This window comes from Schistocerca nitens, chromosome 9 (genome assembly GCF_023898315.1).
Source record: "Schistocerca nitens isolate TAMUIC-IGC-003100 chromosome 9, iqSchNite1.1, whole genome shotgun sequence".
NCBI lineage: Eukaryota > Metazoa > Arthropoda > Insecta > Orthoptera > Acrididae > Schistocerca > Schistocerca nitens.
The window spans coordinates 149,750,808-149,771,678 of NC_064622.1; the positions used below are offsets into that span (position 1 = coordinate 149,750,808).

A 20,871-nucleotide genomic window follows, 5' to 3' on the forward strand; every position below is an offset into this window, starting at 1 on the left:
GTGGGGGCGCACTGAAATGGTTTTATCAGTATGAGGAGGCGTTTTCACCAACCAGAAGACCGGAGAGGAACACCTGGTCCTTTCGGCCTAAAATTTTCCACTCCTTTCAATAGCTGAAGCTCTGAAGACAGCGTCCCATCGCTTGCTTTCGAAATGACCAACTGCACAGCCGCGTGCCTGGGCACACACAGACGTGTGTGGCCACACAGTGTCAGCCTGTCACTCCAGAGCTGGCTTCGAAATTCGAAAATAACATCCAACTGTCTGCGCAGGCTCCTACTGCAAAGCTAAACCTAGAACAACCGCACGAATTTGCCTAGTTTCGTGCACTTGTAATTGCACGCACATTCATTCAAAAAGAGCCAGTACCCATGCTTGTGGCAAGTGGTTATAGATACTTATTTACCGTCAGTTGTAATTAAGATGAGAATAAACATACACATATCCAGTTTCTCCTGCATGATCTCCCTCCTTGGCATCAAACATATGAGTATGAAAAACATGAACAGATGCAGGCAGAGGAAAGATGCTCTGCTGAACTTGATAAAGAATAACCACCAAAATTATACGAGAGGTGACTCGATTGACGCCTTTCAAACGTAGCTTTTGACACAGTGGTATAAGGTACAATGATATCTGCAAAATACTTCATTTAGTGGATACATTTCCGCAATACATGGAACAGACATTAATTGTTGTGGATTTATGGGAGGGGAACCTGCTTGCTCCAAGACATGAAGGTGTTTAGAATGGCACAGTGCAGGACTACGAAGCTGCGGATAACTTCTAGATGGCGTTTCTAGATAAAGGTTTGAGGGACCCGACTCAAGGCTTACTTTGCCCTATATGTCGGCGATAATGGAAAATAGTTGGGCGTAGGGACAAGAAAAACACTACGCCCAAGCAAAACGAAGTTTAAAAGATGGCAAACTAGCCTGAATACAGGATTGCAGTGGAATACTTTTGAGAGAGTGTATTCTTGGCGAGTGGAGATGCGGGAAAAGAGAGACTTACGCCAGAGCAACAAATGTTTCTACAAACTGATTTGACTGGCAAGACAAACAACCAAAAGTGATAAGTCAGATGAGTATACCCGCCGAGAGAACATTCTGCAGAATGCAAGTGGAGAGAGGTCCCATGGTATGGAACGCTTCCTGTGATTACTTTGGTGAGGTTCATGGATGTCGGCTGGTAGGTGCTACAATTTTCTGTGTGCAAAGGCGACCTCTATCTGTCAAAATCATCACTGGCAGACACAGAGGCCATGCCACTCCATTCACATTTGCTGCCAAGAAATTTTGCTGCCACAGGCGCACAGCGCCCTGAACCTCACAATGGCAACTCACCATTGCAATGGAGAGTAGGTGCGAAATGCGCTACATCACATCCGTGAAAAGTCTAGGATGACTAACGTCCAGGAACGTCGTCCTGAAATAATTGTCACCACAATGAGCATATTACTATTTACTTCTTTTATCACAGTATGTGATGGAGAAGTTTTAATTGATTTGACAGTAAGCTTTGTAAATGGCCGCTGCAGTCAATCTATGAGTATATATAATTCACAAGAGATATATTTTATGGAAATAAAACGATTATAAAACAATCTCTTTGTGTTCCCCAAGCTGGAACATTAACTCCTGTTATTTGTTGCAAATGTCACAGAATTAGCAGGCTGCGATTAATTTTTATTAATATCACGATGTCAGGCTATTCCATAGCCATATTAATTGCCTCCCGCTGTATCACTTAATAGGTGTATATAGGAACCGTATTGAACGGTTGAACCTCCCTTCAGTTCTTCCTCATTGATTTCTCCTAAAAGTTACAGATCAATGACACTGAAATCTCAGGAAACTAGCTGCACCTCTGGGCTGCATTATGTGACATGTCCGTAGGAGTAACAGTAAGCGGAACTGAACAATTTGACTCAGCTACCAATAGCAATTACTGAATATTCTTTGAAATAACTGTATGTAATGTTAAGTAATTGCATGTTTGATTGTTAACAGTTTTTCAATCTCACAGTTAATGCCATGTTCAGGAACTCATAAGATAATGTGTTGACAAGTAGGAGGTTACCAGAACGAAACACACATTCTACTCACCCGGCAGACGTCAGAGTCCTCGCTTTTGGCGCACAGTGTACTTTTAAGAATAACGCCTGGGTAATAGTAACCCAAACATGCTTTATACGATATGACTTCAAGCTCAGTCCACATTAGAATCTCAGAACAGGTTGAATCTATAATCAAAACATTTTTATCATATCGTATTAGTGTTTTCATAACAACATGAGAATCCATTTACTATATCCAAAAAAGTTAATAAAATCGACTCAAAAGTATTCGATCTGGAAGGATCTATGATTAATGAAATGAAGAGTCACACTAACAATCACTGCAATAATTACTCATTTCGGTTAGTTTAGTTACTAAATTCAGTCTTTCAAAAGTTATTTCGTTATGCCTGAAAACGAGTCACATTTCATTCTATCAATACATTAGATTTGTTTTTGTATCTAGCTACATACGGAAATTGACTTGCGAATTGGTACCACAGTGATGCATATATAACTTCATTAACATCACAACATTTATTAGCCTCCTGCATGACACCTAATACTAGTAACACATCTCAAACCTTAAGAAGGAAAGTAAAAATGTAAATCTACTTCACAGGTCTAATCAAAAATTTTTTCACTGGAATGCAAGAAGTTTCCCAGAGTAAACACTTGCAGGCTAATTGAAAACTGTCTTACGTAACTCCTGTTATTTGGTTTCTGGTTTTATTAAGAGCTGTATTGTAGACTGATTAATGGTTTACTATAGAATGTTATAGTAATATTTGTAATAGTCAGTATAACTAATTTATGTTGAATTATTTTGAACAACTTTATTAGAAATTATACTGCCTGCTGAAGAGGAAACTATAATCGTAATGAATGAACAATTCTCCATCTCTATAACATACATAGATTTTTCGTAGGTTATTCACGAAAGAATATTTTACCAAAGAGCTCAAGTGAGTGAAAACGATATAACTACTACAGTACAATGATTTGTTACATGACTAACAATGATATAGAGTGCAAAGGTAGCAATAACTCATTGCCCACTTCTACCACATACATTCTTTTTTCCTTAGAGTTCACTTATACAAGAATATATTACCAAAATACACTAATGTGTCAAAATGATTAAAATATAAAAATGAAATAATTTTTTTGCATGACGAACAATGATATATAGTTAACGCAACTGTAGCTTTTTGTTTGCGCAGATTCAGTAATTTGTTTTTCAAAGGACTATTTTGGAATTTTATAGAGATAATCAGCTAAATACAAAGAAAACATTTGTTGTATAAACAGACATATAAATTGCAGGGTGTTTCAAAAACAATATACCATTACAAAGTATTATTTTGTCCAAACTATCGATCGCTACGTCTCGGATCGGCTACTGGGGAAACGAATACATAGTCTAGTCTATATTAAAAGCCGCTAGATATTAGTTGTATTCTGTTTTGCTTGGTAACCGTCATACGTTTAAAAGGGCTTCTCCGCAGCAGCAATTTTGTATCCTCGAGTTTGCGAAGTGCCATTCTGAGATTACAGTGCAAAGAAGTTTCAGGTTGAGGAACCAAATTGATCCTTCGAATGGGTGCATCATTCGCAGATGGTATCGACAGTTTCTAGATACAGGACTTGAATGTAAAGGAAAGAATCCAGGCCACCCTCGTGTTTCTGAAGCAAATGTTGCACGAATTCAAACTGCTTTCCATCGTAATCCTTCAAAACCAACTCGTCGTGCCATTCGAGTTGCAAAACTGGTTGTTTCCGAGGCTGCACGAAGACAATTTTATTTATCAATAATACGGGGCACTCCCTCACTGGAGTCGCCAAGTGCGTGAATACTTGAATGAAACTCTTCCGAACCGTGACTGGTCGTCAAGGAACTGGCGACTTAGCTTGTCTCAGCTGTGCTCCACGGTCACCGGATTTGTCACCCTCTGACTTCTTCCTGTGGGGTTTCGTTAAAGACAACGTTTATGTACCACCACTCCCACAGAACCTGGAAGAGTTGAAAAACCGGATCCGTACTGCCATAACATCAGTGACAAAGGACATGCTTGCCCGAGTATGGGAGGGGTTTGAATATCGATGTGATATTGTTCGGTGTCGCTGGTGGAGGACATATTGAACGTCTGTAATCTGAACTTGAGAGGTTCAAAAATATGTGTGTAAAATTTCATATTCGTATGTCTTAAAGTTTAATAAACATATGCATTCGAAATACCCTGTATTAGCAGATTACAGCAACTAGTGCAGGACCATTTTCCAGAAAGTTCCAAGTTCGACTCACCTTTCCTTGCAAATAATAACAGCATTATTTGTCTCAAGATACCGTCGCTGTTATCCTCCAAATGTATGTAATGTAGTTAAACCTACTTACAATTCCCTTACATTTGTAGACAAACATGGAAGAAGTTAAGTTTAACACTTGAAAAAATAACGACACGGTGTTCCTTAAGGCTTTTCAAACTTTTCACTGATAAGACACACACTCGCAGATGACCCTAGGAACACGATCACGCTGCCACGCCTCTATTATAAAAAAAAGTCTTAGCCTTTCCTGTTTGAAAAACTGAGTTGTCAATTCAATGATTAAGGAACATCCTCTCCACCATTTTAATACTTTGGAGGAGTGCACTGCATATATATAATACCGTCGCTATATATATATGATTATTATTATAACGATTGTTCCCCTTTAGGAGAGCGATTGAACTTGAATTCATAATTTTATCTCCGGACGTTTTTCATCTTTGCTTCCCAAAGCTATTCATCCTCTAAGAATGCTTCTTCTTCCGTTCTTCTCTCCATTTTTTACTAGGCTGGCGCGATGTTCTTTCCCCAAACTTCACACTTGTGGTTTTATTCCGGCACTCAGTGTGGTCTTCGAGATTTTTTATGTTGGTCTGCTGCAGATCCCTCTGGGCTTCTTTCAGCCATTCTGTGCCACATTTATTCTTTGTTATAATATTGAAAAGTTTCTTTGCTGTTCTGGAGTCTTCCATCCTGTAGATATGTGTACAAAATTTGGCTTGGCATTTTCTGATTTCGTCTGTTGCTGTGTTGGTCTTTATATGCAGCTCGTTTTGTGGTCTCTTCATCCATGTGCCGTTTTTGTTGTTTCTCCCTTAAATCGTGCTGAGAATTTTTCTTACCTGCTTTTCTATTTCCCTAATTTTTGAATGACCATCAATCACCATTGTTTCAGCCTCGTAGATTGCTTCTGGAAGCATCACTATTCTATGGTGCCTTAATTTTGCGTCTGTCGAAATACACTTCTACTTGTAAGGCGTTCATGTTAGCTTGTAGGCCTTCTGGAGTTCGATGATTCTTAGAGCACTGGAGATTCGGTTTAATCCTGAGGACTGTATAGTACCTCTGAGGTATTTAAAATGGCAGACTTGTGCAATTTTTGAGTCTGCTAAATTTTCTCCACGCAGTTATTCGGTTGTCGACTGCCTGATCGCAAGTTGCGTTCCACCAGCGAAGTTTCCGGGTGTGAGGGGGTCGTCCTAATTTGATGGCTTCCTGAATTTTCTCTGTTAGTTTCTTACAGTCTGTTGATTTTTCCTGATTGATTTGCATGACGATTCTTCCTTTGTTGAGTTTAAGATATTCCGGATCTGTTTTGATACATTTGGGTGGCCTTTTTAGCATTCTGTTGGGTTGGAATTTTGTTTTTATTTTGAGGAGATGATGATCTGATTCAAAGACACCTTTGCGGGCTCTGACGTTTAGAATTTGTTTTATGTTTTCCTTGCAGATTGCGACATGTTCAATTTGGTCTTCACCCTTTAAGAGATGGGTGATCTCCATGTGGTTAATTTATGTGCTGGTTTTTGAAATTGGGTATTTATGATTTTAAGTCCGAAGTTTCTGCAGAAGTCTATTACTTTTTCACCATTCTTGTTGGTACGTTTGTGTTTGGTATGGGGGCCAGTGCTAACTCTGAATTTTTTTCCTTGCCTAACTGTATGTTAAAATCGCCTAATAAGATTTTCGCAGGATGCCTTGGTATTTTATTTGTTGTTTCTTCTAGTGTCTCCCACAAGTTGTCCACTGTTTCAGGGTCGATTTTATTGTGGTGATTTGTGGGGGCGTGCACATTGATAAAATTGTGGCCTATATTAGCTGATTTTACTGAAAGCAGGGAGACTCTTTCATTGGGAGTCGAACACGGACGTGTGTACGGTGAATCCAGTTCCGAAAAGTGGTAGTTTGTCTCTTACTTTTATGGCAGGTTTTCCCTTGGAGATCCTGTAATTCTCTGTGTTAAAGTATCCTTCATCCATGAAACTTGTCTTTGCAGTGCGCTGGTGAGTTGCATTAATTTGTCTGTTTTAGAGAGGGTGTTCACATTGATTGTGCCAATGAAGTTCTTACGTTTCGTTTTGAGAGTGTGAGAAGTGTTTCAGAAGCTCCGATTCTTCTTCCCATGGTGTCCCTGATCCCCCAGAATCCGATGATCAAGTGAATCCAGTCTGTCGACTGGTGCCTGGGGTAGTGACTCTGTAGTCGTCTTTTTCATCATGTGTTGATGTTGATTTTTTGTTTTTATGGTGATATCTGTTGAGACCACAGGTATACGACTCAATTTTTGAGTAGGAGAAATTTTTAGTACAGCCGCCTCAACTAGAGGAACAGACGCTGATCACTGGCCACCAGATACTGAACAGACACCATTGGGTTTGTGTTTTTTGTTGGTTTTTGGTCCGCCCTGGGTATTTCATTTCCGTAGTACCACCTATATCTAGAAAACTTTCCCTTATCCGCCACCTGGGGAGGCGCCCAATGGGGTACCAACACGTTATGGTTCATGTTAGAGGACATTGTAATACCACCCAGAGATTTAGAGTTTGAACGATATAATAAGAAATTGTTATGTAAGTTAGTAATGTTATTATTTCTAGTGCAATCACATATGTAATATTCTGTACGTTTTATTTGTGTAGCAAAAAATTGTGATCTAGGAAGATACAGATGACGAGTGCGTAGTTCACAGTGGGACTTGGATACGTTAACACAACATGACAGGAGGGCGGTGTAATTTTGCGAAAAATTAATGCGGTTTGTGAAAAGAAGAGTAGCTTTAGTATTAGTGGAAAGAGAAGAAGTTTGGAGGATAACTGGGACGGCATCTTGAGCCAGATAATGCTGTTATTATTTGCAAAGGAAAAAGAAGTCGAACTTGGATGTTTCTGGAAAATGGTCGTTGCCTAGTGTTGCTGTAATTTGCTAATACTTCAAGAAAAGAGTTTACTTTCGAAGATCGACAAAGAAGGGTAAATTGCAAGTGTCAAAGATATAAAAAAATGAGAAGAATTCCAAGCAATGAGATTTATTTCAAGACCATCGCAGAAGTTGCCGGGAGCAAAAAGATATCGAAGAGGGATCGAAAATTACAGAACCAACAGCAATCACCTTAAGAGAGAGCAATTACGCCGCGTTTAATTCGTGCAGTAAATTGAAATATTTTTCGTGATCTTTAACTGATCTGTTGATTGTTTTCCAGAGGGTGGTTTCTTCGAGTGGGAGCCAAGCTGCTGATCACTTGTTTGAAAAGAGAAGTAATAAACTGATGACTTGCAGTTTAAATACATAGTTAAGTAGTTGTTAGTTGCTGAATGTGAAATCTATGTCTACAATAATGACCCAATACAAACCAGTCGCCACTCTTATGGAAACAGTTTATACTCTTTTCGTGCGGTTCGCTACGGTCCGATATGCCAGAGAACCCAAAAGCTTGTATATTTCAGTTTCGTCAGTTAGTTTGTTAATCAACGAGATTGCCATCCCCATCTTGCTGCAGATCAACGGTCTTCAAGAACAGTGGAGCGCGGACTCCAGAGAACTTCCTTCGGAGCAGCGGTGACTCTAAGTTAGAAAAGTGAATGTATCAATTTCGTTTCACATCACGTAACAACGAAAACTTTCGCCAAAAGATATACGTGGACAAATTAAATGAAGAGTGATAGCATTTGCTGATATAAGTAATTAACAGCGTTATATCGAATATACATTCGATTAACAGCAATTAGAACTCTCTCTCATTCCTTATGTTATCTGATCTTGGCGTGGTGATTGTGTGACACGTTTGCCGAGAGTGACACAGAGGCCGATTTTCGGGTAGGCGAGTGAGCGAAGCAGCACAGACAGCGCAGGTCTGCGGGTTGACGGACTGGCTGTTTGTTCTACTGTCGTACTTCCAAGTTCGTCTGGCTTAGCATCTTCCGCACACGAGGGATGTGTACCGGAAACGTGAGTGGACATATTATGTCTTCGCCTGCCAGTTTTGGAGGCGAGCTGTGGGTCGTCGTCATCCACACATCTTCTGGCGGCTGCAAGTTTCTTTACTGTTTGCCAACGCAGAGTGGCTGTGGATGCTCTGTGAACTACTTCTAGTTCGTTTCTTCGGTGCCGAGATCTTGTGGCATTCGTAGAGACTGATCTCGCTCCCCATTGTGAGAGTGATAACTGTCACTGGTTGGCTTGCTGCTGATGTTTGCCCTGTTGTGTCTACATCGGACTCGGTTCAGCCTCCTGTTGTTGTTGTTGCTGTTTCCTGTTTCTGCGTCTCGCCAGGCGATTTGGGGAGCGTGTCACTCGCTTCAGTTTGGTAACTGTCGTAGAGTTGTGATTTGACAGTGTGTTTCAAATTATCAGGATTTTGTAATTTTTTTATGTTCAGTATGTCATTACTCGTGACGTCCAAATGTCTTACTTGAGCAAATCCTGTTGCATGTATTTTAGTTTGTTATACTTCCAGATCAATTCTGCGATTAAGGCAGGTGATGTTCATCAAAAAATTGGTTCAAATGGCTCTGAGAACTATGCGACTTAACTTCTAAGATCATCAGTCGCCTAGAACTGAGAACTAATTAAACCTAACTAACCTAAGGACATCACACACATCCATGCCCGAGGCAGGATTCGAACCTGCGACAGTAGCGGTCGCTCGGTTCCAGACTGTAGCGCCTAGAACCGCACGGCCACTCCAGCCGGCGATGTTCATCAGCCAACCGTTCGTGTCTTCCTTCCACCTATGGTTTCCACCCCGCCTACGTTTCTCGGTTTCCGCCTCGTGGTGTGATGTGAAGCTGAACTTCGCTCAGCCACCGAACTACTTTACAGCCAGGCGTAACGCCTTAGCACAACTGTTTTGTCTATGCTGCCAGCGTGTAATCTGATGACTCAAGTTTTTATTTGTTTTACTTAAAAATTACATCTCTGTTCGTCTATCATCATAGGTCTGTGCCTTGGGGCGTGTTCCCACTGGTTGCTTAGAAATTTCGGGACCGTTCGTCCGTACCACATGGCCCGATGCGTCTCGCTTTCATATGACCCAGCTTTAACTGTTTTTCTTTCCTTTTAATGAACTGAGTTATTTGTTGTGTTTTAGTCAAACTCAATCGAGAGATGTTTATTGCCTGTGTGTTTTGAAAACTACTTTTCCATCATATTATACTTGTAAAATGCTGTTATTTGGGGCATTCTTGAGCTTCGTATTTAAATCTTAAGAACCTTTGAAGATAGGGGGCAGAATCATGATGTTGTGCAAATAAAACTGGTGTAGGCATGCATATTCAAATACATAAATATGTAAACTGGCAGAATACGGCGCTGCGGTCGGCAGCTCCTATATAACAAGGGTCTAGCGCAGTTGTTACATCGGTTACTGCTGCTACAATGGCAGGTTATCAAGACTTAAATGAGTTTGAATGTGGTGTTGTAGTCGACGAAGGAGCGATGGGACACCGCATTTCCGTGGTAGCGGTGAAGTGGGAATTTTTGCGTACGACCATTTCACGAGTGTACCCAGGAACCCAGTAAAACATCAAATCTCCGACATCGCCGCGGCCGGAGAAAGATCCTGCAAGAACGGACCAACGACGACTGAAAGAACCGTTAAACGTGACAGAAGTGCAACCCTTCCGCAAATTGCTGCAGATTTCAATACTGGGCCATCACCGAGTGTCAGCGTGCGAACCGTTCAACGAAATATCATCGATATGGGCTTTCGGAGCCGAAGGCACACTCGTGTACCCTTGATGACTGCACGACACGAAGATCTACGCGTTTCCTGCGCCCGCCATCACAGACATTGGCCTATTGCTGGCTGGAAACATGTTGCCTGATCGGACGAGTCTCGTTTCAAACTGTATCGAGCGGATGGACGTGTAAGGGCATCGAGGCAACCTCATGAATCCGTGGACCCTACATGTCAGCAGGGGACTGTTCGAGCTGGTGAGGCTCTGTAATGGTGTGGGACGTGTGCAGTTGGAGTGATTTGGGACCCCTGATACGTCTAGATACGACTGTGACAGGTGACACATACGTAAGCATCCTGTCTGTCCGACGGACTTGGGCAATTCCAGCAAGACAAAGCGGCACCATACACATCCAGAATTGCTGCAGGAACACTCTTACGAGTTTAAACCCTTCCGCTGGCCACAAGACTCCTCAGACATAAACATTATTGAGCGTATCTGGGATGCCTTGCAACGTGCTTTGCAGAAGAGATCACGACCCTCTCGTATTCTTACGGATTTATGGACAGCCCTGCAGGATTCATGGTGTCAGTTCCCTACAGCGCCACTCCAGACATTAGTCGAATCCATGCCACGTCATGATGCGGGACGTCTTCATGCTCGCGGGGGCCCTACACTATATTAGGCAGGCGTACTTGTTTCGTTGGCTCTTACGTGTATAAATTTAAGGCGGAGGGGGGGAAAAGAAAATGAAAGAGAAGGAAGTGAGGATATAAGGTGCATTGGGACTTTTTGAGGAATCAGCGGCGATGAGTGAAAATGTTTGCTCGACTGGGCCTCAAACCCGGGATCTTTTGCTTACTCGGCAATTGTGTAAACCACTACGCCACCTGGCCACAGTGTTTATGGCAAATGCGCGGACTACCTCAGTACTCTCGCCAGGAAACCCACAGTCCTACCTAGCGCCACCATCCCCTGTTCCCGTCTACGTCTTCCATACTAGCTAATTTTAGATTCCCGCTGGAGATCTAACTGAAATCGTGCATCCGCACTGAAGGTTGCGTATCCATTGCCAATCAGGTTGAATCAGTTATATTACTGTGTGGTGTTTGTTCTTTCGGACATGTCTGAACCATCTTCCGACAATAGCATTAGCTAGGCCTAAAATCAGAACTAATGATGATTAGAATCTTATATTAAACAGGACACAGGATCGCCTGTATGTAAATCTACATCTACACGATTACTCTGCAATTCACGACTAAGTGCCTGGCAAAGTGTCCACTGCACCACCTTCAAGCTATTTCTCTACCGTTCCAGGGTTTCATTGAACCACCTTCAATTTATTTCTTAACCGTTCCACTCTCTAAAGCGTGCAGGAAAAACGAATACTTAAATCTTTCCATGCGGTCTCTGATTTCTCTTGTTTTATTATGATTATCCTTCCTCCCTATGTAGGTGGGTGCCAACAAAATATCTTTTCACTCTGAGAAGAAACTTGGTGATTAAAATTTAATGAGAAAATCCTGCTGCAACTAAATACGCCTTTCTTTTAATTCCACGTACCGTATCTGTGACACTCTCTTCCATATTTCGCCGTAGTAGAAACCGAGGTGCTCTTCTTCCAAACTTTTCGATGTCCGCCATCGATCCTATCTGATGCAGATCCCACACCGCACAGCAGTATTCCAGAAGAGCATGTACAAGTGTAGGACGGGCAATCCCTTTAGTAGACCTGCTGCATTTTCTCAATGAAATTGCAACAAATAGTAGCCTTTGGTTGCTGTACTCACAACATTATCCAAATTTAGCGGATTTCTTTTGGCACTCATGTGGATGACTTCACACTTTTCATTATTTAGAGTCAGTTGACAATTTCACGTCATACAAATATTCTGCCTAAACCATTTTGCAATTTGTTGTGGTCATCTGATGACCTTATAAGACGATAAATGACATCGTAATCTCCAAAAATTCTGACAGTGTCACTCGGATTGTGGCCTGAATCGTTTATGTAGATCAGGAACAGCAGGGAGCCTGTAATACTTCCTTGACGCCAGATGTTGCTTCTATCTTACTCCTTGACTTCCCGACAATTAGTACGAACTGTGACCTTCCTGACAAGAAATCTGGAATACAGCCGCACAACTGAAACGATAGGCCAATTGATTGTTGGAGAGCACCTTTTCTCAAAGCCTACAACTGAAACTAATGAAAGTAGAATAAAAAGCTATATTAGCTAGACAATAACACCAGTTATATTTATTCTAGTAAAACATGATGAATTATCATCTTTTTCACCTAAGGAATTGAAGGCGTGCCCTGTTCCTGAAAAACTTCTAAAGGGCGTCAAGTGAAGCAAGCTAGATTTTTATACCACCAGTGGAACATTATCTCAACTACACCTGAAATCGAAACTAATGAAAGTAGCGTAAGTCTACAGGCTTTTGTGAGGACTCTCTGTGAATGTTACGTCTTCTAGGTTACCTGTTTCGCTATCTACCCAATGCCTACGGCCCACCAATAGACGCTGGAAGAGTTTCACTCTGTAACCCCATTTCTTCAGAACGAAAGTGAGAAAATATCTTTTTAAAAGTGAACAAAACACCAATAGACACTGGAAGAGTTTCCAATAGACACTGGAAGAGTTTCACTCAGTAACCCGACTTCTTCAGAACAAAAGTGGGATATTGTCTTTTTAAAAGTGAACAAAACACTGGTTTCAGTGTTCTGATAAGTGGGAACAGCAGAAGTTTCAACCACAGGAGTCGAAACGTCAACTGACTAGAAGAAATTTAAAGAATAAAATCATGTGCTCCTACAACCTAGAAGATATTTTTCGAGAAAAGAGCGATGTTATTCAGACAACAAGGCAATTATCCTTTTTATGACATATTGATATTACAGAGGCATATTTATTTGTATTTTAGTTATGAAAATAAACAAGTATAGTAGGTCACTCAGTAAAAAAAAAAACCTTCATGGTGATATTAATTATGGACATCAGTTCTGAATGGCATGTAAGGTTAATAATTTAAAACCCATTATATGATGAACTGCTCTGCAAAGTCTTATAAATATCGGATTTGTTGGTTCTTCAAGGTCAGTGACACTTTATTTGTGGTAAACTACAAATGCCAAAACTAACCACATTACCCAATGATGTTTTAACACAAAACTAATTTTTTGGTTTACATTTAAGTTCACTCAGCCAAAATGTATCTTTTTTTCACATTAAAACTTAAAAATATGTAACAGAATGTTGTTTTGAATAGATGTTAGTAATATTAAAAAACATACTAAACATATTTTATGTTGTTGTGAACTATCTGTAATGATTAGCATTATTATTAATTTAGAATTTCTATGATCACTTATGACATTTATATTGTCAATTATTAAATTTACAAATCACACATAAAATTGCTTGTATGTACAGATATCAAATAATCTTTTTGTAAAGCTAAATTGGCACTGATCTCTCTGATATATATATATATATATATATATATATATATATATATATATATATATATGGATATCTTCTTTGTATAGACAGATATCAAAATATCTTTATGTAAAGCTAAATTATCACTGATCTCTCTGCCTTTCTGGCAGGTTTTCAGTGGTCGTATTTGAGAAGGGCACGTTGTGAACTGATGTGGTGTTGAGGCAGACATTTTTATAGGAAAGAGTTTTGTAATTCAAGCTCTTGTGTGTTATGACATTTTCTTCAAAATAAAATATTAAAAGATGGAAATAATCTTGAGAAGAAATTTTTCAATAAATCATTTATAAAGCTGATGTATAAAACAGTCACAATCCTAGATCTATCATCATCAGACAGGAAACATACTCCTTGAAATATTGTGACCTTTAGAAACATTGGGAAGTTTACAAAGAAGAGACAAAGATAAATAATAATCAAGTTTACAGGTTTTGTGAATTATTATATCACACAATGCTAATTGACCACTGCAGAAAAGATAAATAATGTTGACATCAGTGTATGATCAGTAGAAACAGAAGTGTGTGAAGTAGAATCCGAACTGAGCAATGAAATTAGATAAGCTGTATTACGAGTAGGCAGATGTGTAGAATAAATTAACATTGTACAGCCATTGTACAGCCAATTAATGTCTGGCCCCAGAAATGCAATCAGCCAATTACTGTACTTTAAACTGTAAATGCCACAGTTTCTAATGATAGTTTGTTAAATTAAAGAGCAAAACTAGTCAATGAAACATACTGAGAGAGTTGCCTGAAAAAAACTTAATTTCAGTAGTCACTGTTGAATGCGTGTAGGCAATGCCTACTCTCTCCGATGACATTGTTCACACAACACTAACTTTTTATTTTCAGTTACATTCATAGAGATGGCAAAGTGTAATTAGTTCATATCTGAATACAAAAAGATGTAATGGAAATAAAGTTTCGATTACAGGACTGTCCATAATAGTAAAAATTGGTCAAATTTATTTTCTGATTTTGAGAAACATATGTAATGATTAGTATTATCATAATCTCTATAGTTTTTTATGATCAGTTTTAATATTTATAACAAAAATTATCAAAATTAAAAATTAGACATAAAATTACCTTTCTTGTACAGACCGATTTCAAACAACAACTTCATATATGTTTCCCTCTTTATCGCATTTCCAGTAGTCGTTGTTGAGTGGGATACATTCTGAACCAATGTTATGTCAAGGTGGACATCTCTATAGAAGAGTTTTTTTCTAATTCGAATTTTTTTGTGTTATGATGTGTTCTTTGAAACAGAGTATTAAAAGATAGAAATATTCACCAGAAATCATTTCAAGAGTTAACCATAATTAGGATCTTGGTACTCTCGTCTTGAAAGAGGAAACATACTTCTAAAAACACTGTGCTTATGAGACACATAGAGAAAACTGCAAGTATCAGTAACAAACAATCTTAGAAATTTTGTGAACTATTGTGCCACACAACATTAATTCAGCACTTTGTTGTGTTCTCACGATACTAAGAATTAGTTACGCAGACCACACCATTGAGCAGTGCTGAATAATGCAAAATCGTCGGTTAGGTTGTGTGATAATTTCCCTTCCATCAGAGTAGTTCCAATACGTGGCTGCAACTTTACATTCATGAGAAATATCTCACAGTGGATGGCCATTTTTCTGAAAATATTTAATTTTTATAATATCAGCTGATTTACTTGATACCAAGCGTAATAATGCATATACTCGTACCGACATTGAGACGATAAATGCCTAATTCTTATTTTCAGTACTCTATACATACCAACCCATATGGTCGGTGTGGTGAAGGCACAGTTCGGCTTTCATTATTTTCACTACATTGAATATCAGGGCGACTATTATAGTGTGGACGAGTTATGTTGTCAAACTACCGTAGTACAGCCAATCGAATGCAAGTCAAAGATTACATTTTTACTCTTAACGAATAAGTTGTTACATCTAGGTCGAACCGAAAAATTTTATTCGAAAAAAAACAACCATTATACACAAAGTTAATGTGCATTACATGCACCTCAAAATTATTTTGAGAGTTTTATATAATTCGACGAAAGCAGTTTATTTCATTTTTAAATGTTATACAAATAGTGTTCTCCTTCCAAGTCCAGCTCAACTGATTTTTTATGAATAGTACTCTCAAACTGCGAGGGATGCATATCAAAATTGTAGTCTGTAAGTTTGTGTTTCAGTCAGATATGAACTGAAAAATAGTATCTATTAATTTATTTTGTTGACTGTGTTGTCTTTAAGTGGAACCTCTTGATAAAGAAGGGAAGTTATTGAACTCCTGTATGAGTCAGATGTGAGTCTGCAGACTTTAAGTATTTGAGTTTTGATAACAGGTGAGACACGTTTCGTTATGTTGCAAGCGTGATGTTTTAGTTTACAGATCAGACGTGTCACATCGTCTAATAAACGAGTAACAGCACAAACTTGTGGATTTCAGTACCGGATAACGCTACTGAGCGAAACAAATATAATTAATAATGGATAGAGGGCTATTACCATGTGCATGAAAAATCCTGTGCTGGGAAACAGTAAGAGACTTGCAGGCTGTTGGCAACAAAATTGATTGTGTACTGTTTTTAGACAGAACACTTACTGTCGCCAGTCAGTCCCCAGCCACTAACCAGAGCATTTTGTCCCACGAAGGTTTCGTTGATCTCAGAAAAAGAAGGCAAGGCCACCAGCTTGATGTACTCTAAGAGGATAAAAATTACAAGTTATACATACAATATACTATATCTGAATAATCTACATGTAAATTCGTTATCTAAGTAACTCTTTTTACTGAATCACTACATTTGTAATCTGTATGTACGTTTTCTGAGATACCGTGCTCAGTAATAGTGCTAGATGATAATACTACCTTCTGTCGGAATGATCATAACACCTGCTCTCACGAGACTTTTTTTTGGGTTCCAGAGGACGACGACTTGGCACAAATTGTGCCTTCGCCTTCAACACTATTTCCCAACTTCTTCCTCGTCATTGTTGCCGTCACCGCCATCATCAGCAACATATTCGTTATCAACATCTTAATTTTTGGCATCAACATCATCATCATATTTTTAGCGTCATGATCATTGTCGTCGCCCTCGTCATTGTCATCGTTGTAGTCATCGTCACTGCAATAGTGATCGTCACTGGCGTCGCCAACGTTGTGATCGTTACCGCTATTGTCGTCTTCTTTGTCGTCATTGTTATCATCGCTCTGTTCATACTGTAGTTACCACAGCCTTGACATCATCGTATCGTCTTCAGCATTAAAGAGTGGAACCAAGTAACATGTGAGCGTGGCTTTCCAGGTCTTCTTATCCCTGTGCTGCGGGAATGTTGCTTCTGCAGTTTTTCACTTATGCCGGTCCATAAACATACAAATTAGGTGGTCACTCTAACGTGTTCTGTAACCACCGACTTTATCTGTTACACACAACATATTTCATTCTTGTCGTACGTATATCACCAGTGTATATCCTTCCAGAAACACACGTTAAAAAGCGAAGAAGTACCATTTCACTGGAATGCAATGACGAAACTTCCATTTCCTCTAGTATCAAATTCCACTTGTGTTGAGTGTCCGTTGTTTTGTAGAACTTTTGACTTGTTTTGTTACCTCCCTTATTTTTCACCTATTTTAGTATTTTCTACATTTATGACAGAAGGAAGGAAGGAAGATTAGGGTGTTACGTCAGTGAGACGACGTTAGAGACACAGTATCACATAGGGGTAGGCCTGTATACGAGGTAGGAACTTTAATAGTGGCAACTATTCATTTACAGCTCGTACAAAATAGATACGTGTTTCAAAGTCTTACTGCCTTTTAGAGTAGCCACCAGCATCGTGTATAACCCGTTGCCAGCCATGTGGCGGTCGTAGGATACTCTTAGCAATGCCAGTTGTGTTGACAGTTGGAGCGGCGCGGTCTATTGCCAGACGAATTTGTAGCAGTTCTGAAGCGAATGCCGTGAAGTGTTCTTTTCAGTTTAGAAATCGAGTTGAACTCGCGAGGGCTGACGTCAGGGGAGTGCAGTAGGTGGTATAGCACTTAGCAGCTCCATCAGTCAAACACATCAGTAACAGCTCGCATTCTCACACTGTCCTGTAAAGTGACGTTCAGGTCCTGCAGAAAGTGTCACCAATTCTTTCTATATGCTGTTCATTTTTGGAACACAACCTACGACCCGCTTGGAGGCAGAAGTGATGACACTTTCTGCAGGACTTGACCATCATTTTGCAGGACAATGCTGGAGCTTGTACATTGCAGGCTGTTACTGATCTGTTTGTTTGTTTGACTGATGGGGTTGCTAACTGCTGTACCACCTAATGCACTACCCTGACTTATGCCCTCGTGAGTTCAACTCGATTTCTAAGCTGAAGGGAAAACTTCACGGCATTAGCTTCAGAACTGCTACAAATTCGTCGGGCAATAGACCGCGCTGCTCGAACTGTCAACACACCTGGCACTGTTAAGAGTACCCTACAACTTCCACATCGCTGGCAACGGGTTATACACATTGCTGGTGACTACTTTCAAAGTTAGTAAAACTTTGAAACAGGTATCTATTTTGTACGATCTGTAAATAAGTAGTTGCCACTTTTAAGGTTCCAATCCTCGTATGATGAATTATTGATTTGTCTCATGGTGAGGGTATGACCTTCTGACACTATGTACAAGTTCTTTATCCTAGCAAATTATTACTGTCGTAGATATTCTTTCGCCCTGAATTTTAATCCCAGTCTCGAACCTTTCGTTTATTTCCACCATTGAAATTTCGGTATATAGATTGAACAATTGGTAATTAGCTGCATCACTGTCTTAGACACTGCTTAATGCGGCCAATTCATTCTTGGACTTACATTCCTATTGTGCCTTCTTGGTACTTACACGTACTGGATATGGCGTGTAATTTAAATGACAAAGTTGGCGGATGGCAGGAAATTTAAAAGTCTCAGATGGTGATGGAGATAAATTTAAAAAAATGCAAGGATTACTGGCACGAAATTATAACCAGCAGTCCCACTCTGCTTCTTCATCTGGAGTTCATCTTTAAACCTTTCCTAATAACTGATTTCTTCCAGCTCAAAACGACATTTTTCCATTCTTAAAATAGGACGTGCGGCACATAATCTCTTAAACACTTCACCCAACCTCTGGGTATGTTCCATCATTTACCTCGAAACCACAGTTACGTCATTCGTTCATAATGCGTCATAAAATTCCCACAAGGAACGAAGCACTTGTGTATCGGAAACTGTATCGCATACCTCTGAATTTGCAGGACTTCATTAACCAACATTACGGAAACCCTTGACAGTTTAGGGCAGTACAAGTACTTCTCCAAGATAGTTATAAACTGTGTGGATAACTCAACATAATGTAAGTTACCGAGAATCGTAGAATATCCAACAAGAGAGAGAGAGAGAGAGAGAGAGAGCGAGAGAGAGAGAGTATTTGTGGTGTAGAAGAGTTCAACGACGGTGTTATAAGAACAGTAGAAATGTATGTGGTTAAAACGTAGAAAATGCGATAAAAGAAATGGGAAGCAGTCTGAGATGAAATCGCACTCACTCTCCTCCAGTCTCACCCATGACCCGCAAAATCACACGAGCTCGCACCATGTAACATAACGTTAAAAATGGTGAGATGTTCTAAAAGTGTCAATTAAAACACAAATAAGAGAGGAGAAAAACTAAAATTTATTGCAGGAGTATGTGGTCGATTGATCACTTACAAAAGACGCGGGTGAGCCAGTCACCCTGAAAACGAGTTAAAACTGTCACCCAAAAATTTTAGGGGACAAGCCGGACACTGAACAAAACTTAAAAATGTGTTCCACGTTCGTGTCATCGTCATTTATAATAAAGGGGAAATTGGTTGACTGCTCTCCTCTTATTTGAATACAAAATACAGGTTACTAAAATGTGGTGCAACGTGATCTGTACGCCACGAGGACCATGTATTGGAGGATACTCTGGGCGGAGCAAGAAGCCATGAGTCAATGGGCTGTGACCTATGAGAAGACGAGTGAGAAGAGCTTCATCCCGTCTATGTGGCTGAAAGGGGCTACGCCAAGGCCACGTGTGGCCTTTACCGAACGCAGTTTGTTGTCTATCACTTTCAGCTATTCCTCTTCCCAACGGCACATCACTCCGTACCTCACCAACGAAACGATAGCGTGCAGGGGCACAACACACTGGACGAGCCGGGGGTCACGCCGCGCCTCCTTGGTTGCTACATCTGCCATTTCGTTCCTCTTAGATCCATGTGTCCTGGGTGTCCTGGACTAATTTATCTGTTCGGAACGTGTGTGATGATGAGGAGGTCCCATACTCCGAGTGTGGTGTCACCGCCAGACACCACACTTGCTAGGTGGTAGCTTTAAATCGGCCGCGGTCCATTAGTACATGTCGGACCCGAGTGTCGCCACTGGCAGTGATCGCAGACCGAGCGCCACCACACGGCAGGTCTCGAGAGACTGACTAGCACTCGCCCCAGTTGTACGACGACGTTGCTAGCGAATAAACTGACGAAGAATTTCTCTCATTTGCCGAGAGACAGTTAGAATAGCCTTCAGCTAAGTCCATGTCTACGACCTAGCAAGGCGCCATTAGCCTTAGATAGCTTGTATCTAAAGAGTCTCACTTGTATCGCCACAATCTCCAGATGTCTCATCAAGAACGATGTATACAAAGGATGGATTAAAGTTAAGTAGTCCAGAAGCTACGTACTTTTCTTTATAGCAAGTATTACGTATCCTGTTTCAGATCTCACTCCATCCTTCGTGAGTTAGCGCGTGCATCTTGGCCGCCTCTTTCAATTAGTGTGCGTAGTGTTGGCAAGTCTGCCGACACTACATTTTTGGCGACGAGAGTAAAAAGGGTCTTGTTCTTTCTAATTGCTTACATTTCCTTGTGTCATGGCTTCGCCAGATGTCCTGTCCGAATTTTATCGCTTGCAGAATCAGCAGACGCAGGCGTTATTGGATGCCCTTGGACAGCTCGTCCAGGGTCAACTTGCACTGCAAAACGATGCGGCCGCCGCCGCTTCACCGCTACCGCAGCCACAAAACGCAGTTGCACCCCAGTTTCGTCCATTTCACGCGGACGAGGAAACCTGGACGGAGTGGTCACGCCAATTTGGATTCCATCTCGCCGCCTACAGAATTCAAGGTAAAGAGCGGCAGCCGTTTTTGCTTTCGTGTGTAGGTGTGTCCACCTACCGTGTGATAGTGAAATTGTTTCCCCGACGCGACGTAGCAACTCTGTCCTACGAGGAAATTTTGTC

General features: G+C 40.4%; 1 protein-coding gene across 1 annotated transcript in view; it reads right to left on the reverse strand.

The window, feature by feature from the left end:
- The window catches only part of LOC126204064 (collagenase-like), a 44,613-nt gene that overhangs the window by 15,308 nt on the left and 8,434 nt on the right, over positions 1-20,871 (reverse strand). Inside the window, exons 2-3 of the mRNA XM_049938487.1 lie at positions 16,186-16,284; positions 2,109-2,245 (exon numbers count right to left, since the gene is read on the reverse strand). Coding sequence (XP_049794444.1) covers positions 2,109-2,245; positions 16,186-16,284 — 236 coding nt within the window. The remainder of the gene's footprint in view (positions 1-2,108; positions 2,246-16,185; positions 16,285-20,871) is intronic.